This window comes from Syzygium oleosum, unplaced genomic scaffold, assembly GCF_021117445.2.
Source record: "Syzygium oleosum isolate NSW1041296 unplaced genomic scaffold, Sole_v2.1 Sole_v2.05, whole genome shotgun sequence".
Lineage (NCBI taxonomy): Eukaryota > Viridiplantae > Streptophyta > Magnoliopsida > Myrtales > Myrtaceae > Syzygium > Syzygium oleosum.
Genome location: NW_026607489.1, coordinates 6,265,708 through 6,272,419, shown reverse-complemented (window position 1 = coordinate 6,272,419; position 6,712 = coordinate 6,265,708). Strand labels below are relative to the sequence as shown.

Below are 6,712 nucleotides of genomic sequence, written 5' to 3'. Positions count from 1 at the left end.
TCTAGTTTTAATGGTGATCACAAAAGCTCTGGCATCTTGTTGAATTACGAAAATTTGCTCTTCCAAAAGTTAAATCCGTGTTTATTCAATTTGTTTTGATTTTCTCCGTATGACAATGATGTAGAGGAAGCCCAACCTAGGTGTGCACCGCCAACTGGCAACACCGTAGTAATTGGAAATTTTTTTTTCGGCGTGTGCTCATCACTGATGATAATACGAGATCCAATGATTAGCTGTCGATTATTTTGCTTAACGATTGTGTATTTAACTCTGTCGGTGCTCTGTTGTTCCTCCTTATTTTCTGGATTTGGCTTTGTTTTGTAGTATTATAAGCTTTGCTATGCTTCGAATAAATATAATTTTCTTTCGACCAAAATAATTAAAAAAAAACCAGTGGGATAGCCTTTCAGTGAAGGTCACCCTATGTATCATCTTTTTTCAGTCATACCCATTGGGGAGCAGACGTAATCAACGATCCAAACGAGCTTGGCATTCTATGTAAGACATCGAGAAGATAATAAATTCAACTTATTGCAGAGTACTCAATTGGAAAGTGGGATCAATCAAAAGCAATTTGGTTGGAGAGATTTCCCTCTCTTTTAGAGATTTGATAGAAAAAGCAATCTTCCAACTTTTCCCTTCGAAGTTCATGCACTATCCCAATACCAGACCGTTCCTCCATTAACGTCAAGTTGCAAATGCATGACAATCCGTCCAAGTCTTTTATGTGCCGTGCTTCATCTACCGGAGAGAATGGCCTCTAAATTACAAGATTTGAGTCCACAGAGCTAAACCTTCTTGACTATTTCCTGCAAAATAGTGCTTTTTTTAGAGGCGAAGCAGTTGGATTAGTTTAGTTTGGGCCGGCTTGTTGACCATCACTAAGTGCCCAGTTCTTTGCCCCGAAATGACCAATAAGTCTTTACAAATTGACAAAACAAGTTGCGATGTGACTTCTCTGGACTAGTAAAGTATATTCCCCTTTGTTGTTGATTGTTGATTTGATAAGTCCAATTACGTGATCAGAACGACACGGAAGAAAGACTTGACTTATTTTGAGGTCGACTAGATTATCCTCCACGCAAAAACCAACAAGAAGACTCCAATTTCTTCTTCCCTGATTTCACACTTCACCTTTCAATTCCCACATTAAAGTCTAATTGTCCAAATGCAAGTCCTGCAACCTTGATAATATATAAATTTGAAATTTTCTCTCAATGACCAGCCAAGCAAGTGGGGCTTGGCTCCATCCACGTGGGAGTATTTCGAGTGATTAGACAAGACGGTGACCATTTATAGGTGTAAGCATTATCTCTATTAAAATATATCTCGAATTTGAGTTCGTTGAACGAAAACCGACCCAAGATTTATTAAAGGAAAGTCCAAAATTGATTATATGTGGACGTTTTAACACGGAAATATAGAATTCTCGTTTGGCGTTGGAATATAAAAGCAGAAAGAAAGAAAATATTCTTCCTCACCAAAGTTTCCAACTTGGATTTTATATATATATATGTCAAGGTCAAGAATGGAAAGTGTATTTTTCCAAAAGTTTCCTTTCCGTGTTGGACTTCTGTTCCAAGAGGAAAAGGTTGACCGTGTAGACCCACGAATAAATATGGGCCGTTCTTCCTTTCTTTCGTTGGAACAGAGGGTGTGTTATGGTTGCCACAAGAAGATTCTCTGAAGCACCGCTAATGTGAGTGCTTGATGTTCCGTGGCTGTGGCAGTGCGGGTCTTCGTACAGTGAAGTCATTCTTCGGCAAATTGCATTCAAGAGTTAAGGGGTTTGTAGCGATTAAATCTTGTGATAAGATTTGTGTATAATTCCTTCATGAGATTGAGAAATTATTTCGTGAGGAATTATTAGGGCTAAACACTGCGTGGATTATTAAGTGTAATTGGGACTTGAGAAATACTGTGAGTGTTTGAGTGAGTGTAATTGAGGCTTGAGAAACACTGTGAATATTTGAGTGACTCGAGTGTGGTTATAATCTTCGTTGTATCGTTTGATTTATAGTGGAATTCCGTGCTGCTTTTCCCGTGGACGTAGGTCACTACGACTGAAACACGTAAATTTAGTGTCCGATTTATTTTCTTGTATTTTCTTGTTGTGTCAAATTTATTGTTCGATTGCTTAGCTTCCGTAACAATCTCGTACATTACCTAACATGGTTTCTTTCAATTCGTATTAGACATTTGGCGTTATGTAACAAGTCTTTTCAGAGGAACTGAAGACTTTCGCAATAAGGAGGGGATGTCACCGTATGATTATATAGGCTTGGTTGTTGAGTTGATGGTCCCCATTTTCTTCTATAAGTACGTCTCCGTCGTGCTCGGTCCATTTCAACACATGTGCGCCTTGAAACAAAGAAAAGCCTGCCCAAACAACCTACACAACCTGTTATGGCCTCATCTCAAAAGCAGTTCTCAATGCTGTTCCTCGCTTGTGTCCTTCTCATGCTCATGCAAGAAATGCCTTGTCTTGCTTCATCTCGATGCTCTTCTCTAGTGGCCCTTCCTGGTGCTAGTAACCCCACGAGAAATGGGGAAGTGGAGGCACTCCTAACATGGAAGTCTAAGCTAGACAACCAGAGTCGCTATACTTTACCTTCGTGGAATGGAAGCAACCCTTGTTCGTGGCACGGAGTCGGTTGTGATCCTTTCGGGAGTGTCTCCAGCTTGAACCTTTCGAATTCTGCCATACACGGTACACTTCACTATCTCAATTTCCCCCATTTGCCCAACTTGGTCACCCTTAAGCTTGCCAACAACCGGCTCTTCGGGAACATCCCTCCGAGCATTGGTGATCTTTCCAAGCTCACTCTTATTAACTGTTCTTTAAATAACCTTTCGGGAAACATTCCAACTCGACTCTGGTCGTTGCGATCTTTACGAGTTCTTGATCTTTGGGGTAATAGTTTTACCGGTCCAATTCCTTCTTCCATTGGAAACATGACCAGCTTGTGGAAGGTAATACTTAGCGGTAATCAACTTGTTGGGCCCATTCCGAAGGAAATAGGAATGTTGGGGTCACTAAGTCAACTTAATTTATCAAACAATTATCTCAATGGATCCATCCCTACAACTTTAGGAAATCTAAGTAATTTGGCATTTCTTTATCTCCACAACAACCAACTTTCTGGCCCCATACCTTCGGAAATTGGAGGAATGAGATCCCTCGCATGTTCCCAATTGCAAATCAATGATTTAACAGGTCCTATTCCATCATTCATAGGGAACTTGAGCAATTTGAATATTCTTGCCCTTTTCAACAATGAGTTGTCGGGTCTTATTCCGTCCTCTATAGGTAACTTGAGCAATCTAAATGTTCTTACCCTTTCCAACAATAAACTTTTCGGTCCTATCCCATCATCAATAGGGAACTTGAGCAATTTGAATGTTCTTCACCTCGACCAAAATGAGTTATCAGGCTTTATTCCGAAAGAGATTGGAAACTTAAGCAAGCTTACTCGACTTTGTCTAAATGTGAACAATCTGGGGGGCTTTGTTCCCATCGAGATAAATAATCTCATGTCCCTCACAGTACTAAAGTTATCTGATAACGGCTTTGTTGGCAAGTTGCCACAAGAAATATGTAGTGGCCAAGCTCTTGTGAATTTCAGTGCATCAAACAATCACTTCACTGGACCCATCCCAAGAAGCTTGAGAAGTTGTTCAAGTTTGTATAGAGTTAGGCTCCAAAACAACTCGCTCAAGGGAAATATAACCGATGCTCTTGGCGTGTACCCCAACTTGGATTACCTTGAGTTGAGCAACAATGAACTTTACGGTGAGCTACCATCGACATTGGGTGAATGTAGAAATTTGACGGGCTTGAAAATCTCCAACAATAAAATCTCTGGCACCATACCACCTCAGCTTGGAAATATAAATCAGCTGCACATACTCGACCTCTCTTCAAATGATATTGTTGGGGAAATTCCTAAAGACCTAGGAAAATTGAAGTTGCTGCTAGAGCTTTCGTTAGACCGCAATCATCTTGAAGGCAACATCCCTCAAGAACTTGGAGCATTGTCCTGTCTGCAAGAACTCAACGTTGCAGGCAACAACTTGAGTGGTTCAATTCCTACACAACTTGAGGAGTGCTCCAACCTTCGATTCTTAAATTTCAGCAGGAATAATCTTGAAAAGAGTATTCCTGTAGAGATCGGCAATCTGCCATCTCTTGAAGTTCTCGATCTGGGTCAAAATTTGCTTATGGGAGAAATACCTGAACAACTTGGGCTATTGCAAAGACTGCAAATACTCAATCTCTCACACAATCAACTCTCGGGTTCTATTGTGTCGACCTTTGATGATATGGTGAGCTTGACATCCATCGACATATCTTATAATGAGTTAGAGGGTCCTTTACCAAAAATTCCAGCCTTTCGTAATGCTACAATTGAAGTTGTGAGAGGGAACAAAGGATTATGTGGAATTATTGCGGGTCTCAACCCTTGTATAGAAAAAATGTCTGAAGGCAAGAACAAAAACAAAAAGTTGCTGCTTATTTTGATTCCTACTTTTGGTTGCCTACTTTCTTTGCTTCTTGTTGTGGGAGCTTCAAGTATTGTATGCCGAAGAGTTAACAAAATAGAGGCCAGTTCGAATGATGGAAGTAATGAAAACCTCTGGGCAGTCTTGAGCTTCGATGGAAGAATGGTTTATGAGAGCATTATTGAAGCCACGGAGGAGTTTGATGCCAAATATTGCATCGGTGTGGGAGGTCATGGGAGTGTTTACAAGGCCCAGTTGTATACAGGTGAGATTGTTGCTGTAAAGAAACTTAAGGAAGCAGTGGACGTTGAAATGGATAGTCGAAAAGCATTTGAAAGGGAGATTCATGCTTTGACCGGAATTCGGCATCGGAATATCATCAAGCTCTATGGCTTTTGCTCAAGTTCTCATCATTCATTTTTATTGTACGAGTTCTTTGAACTTGGCAGCTTGAAGGATGTACTGAACAATGAAGAGAGGATAACAACATTTGATTGGAATAAGAGAGTGAATGTTATTAAAGGCGTGGCTTATGCTTTGTCCTACATGCACCATGAATGCTCTCCTCATATAATCCATCGAGATGTATCGAGCAAGAACATATTACTGGATGAGGAATACGAAGCTCACGTCTCTGATTTTGGCACGGCTAAGATTCTAAAACCTTATTCATCCAATTGGACTTCCTTTGCAGGTACCTTCGGATATGCAGCTCCAGGTAAGTTAGTTTCTTCAACAAGATCAACCAATTAAATAGCATTACTAAGAATTTGGCCAAAAAAGATAGCACTAATACGAAATAGAAAAATTAATCATTGTTTTGCCTATGTAGAGCTCGCATACACGATGGAGGTGAAGGAGAAGTGTGATGTTTATAGCTTTGGAGTGGTGACAATGGAAATAATCATGGGAAGACATCCGGGCGATCTGATATCGTCTCTCACATCCACATCTTCATCATCATCAAGCAATTCAACAGCTTCACGTTGGCTTCTAAAACAAGTATTAGATCAAAGAATTCCACACCCAGAAGGTGACGTGCTAGGGCGAGTGGCTTTCATTGTAAAGATGGCACTTTCGTGCTTAAGTGCAAAACCAGAGCATCGTCCAAGCATGCATCAAGTGTCTCAAGCAATGTCGGTACGTAGTTCGATCATGATAGGCACATTGGAGGACATAAAATTGGAAGAGCTAGTTGATCCCGGATGCTTCCCTTATTGACATTTTCTTTTAGTTGCAGCACGTGTAGCAAGTTCTCTATATTATTTCTCTTACAAGGATGATAGGTACTACATCAGTTTAGTTCATGTGCAAAAATGCGCTAGATATAATTCCACATTCATCCAATCATTTTTGTGTGTTTCATTTACTTATCCACTGTTATGTTCACGTTAACCAGGTAAATTTAGCAAAGCTCAAACATAAGAGCAGCCAATGGAACACCATATTTGTTCCTTCTTCTGTTAGTAAAGCACTCGTACTTTCATATAAAATACACGTACATTGGTGATTTTCATTGAAACTTCCATCCCACGCACATTTGGTGAACTTATGGAAAATCACTCGTTTTTTTGGGAGTGAACCGGATTATACATGTATAAAACACATGTTGTATTATACTTAGGTGAAAAAACTTTGGATTTAAACTCATTTTATGCCTTTTCTTTTGTCAATTAACGATGTAACATGTCAAGATTCATTCATATGCCCCAAACTATGATAATTCGATGTCACCCTTACAAAAATGAATGTAATATTCTTGTGATTTGTCGTCAGATAACATCAATGAGCGATAAAGTTCAACTATTATTATATTTGAATAGAATCTTGTACTTTAAATAGTCCTACTATAACATGTAAGCATTTCTTATTTATATATAATACAACTGATGTAAAATCACGGAGCATCATTTTACGATTTTATTATAGAATTGCCGAATTTTTTGACATGCTTTTAAGAAAAAAATGATGATGTAGACATGTCCGTACCCTGAATGGTGTAAGTTCCACCTCGTATGTTACCAACCGAGATTTCGAGACTCCTTATAGAGGATTTTTATAATTGTCTCCGTATGTTTCGTGGCACGAGTTCACGTGGGACACTCCAATGATTTCAATTAGCTCAATTCATGTAACTCAAGTATGACAAAACATTCCGTTCTCGTGTAAAGATTCTTATTCTTTATTTTGATGATGCTCCCTTATATTG

At 39.4% G+C, this 6,712-nt stretch overlaps 1 protein-coding gene across 1 annotated transcript; it reads left to right on the top strand.

Moving 5' to 3' along the window:
- The first annotated feature begins 2,215 nt into the window (after positions 1 to 2,215).
- On the top strand, positions 2,216 to 5,853 carry LOC115676358 (MDIS1-interacting receptor like kinase 2-like). The gene is made up of 2 exons (XM_030599250.2): positions 2,216 to 5,221; positions 5,336 to 5,853. The coding sequence occupies exons 1-2, from the start codon at positions 2,407 to 2,409 to the stop codon at positions 5,722 to 5,724; spliced, it is 3,204 nt and encodes a 1,067-aa protein (XP_030455110.1). The 5' UTR covers positions 2,216 to 2,406; the 3' UTR covers positions 5,725 to 5,853.
- The last annotated feature ends 859 nt before the right edge of the window (positions 5,854 to 6,712 follow it).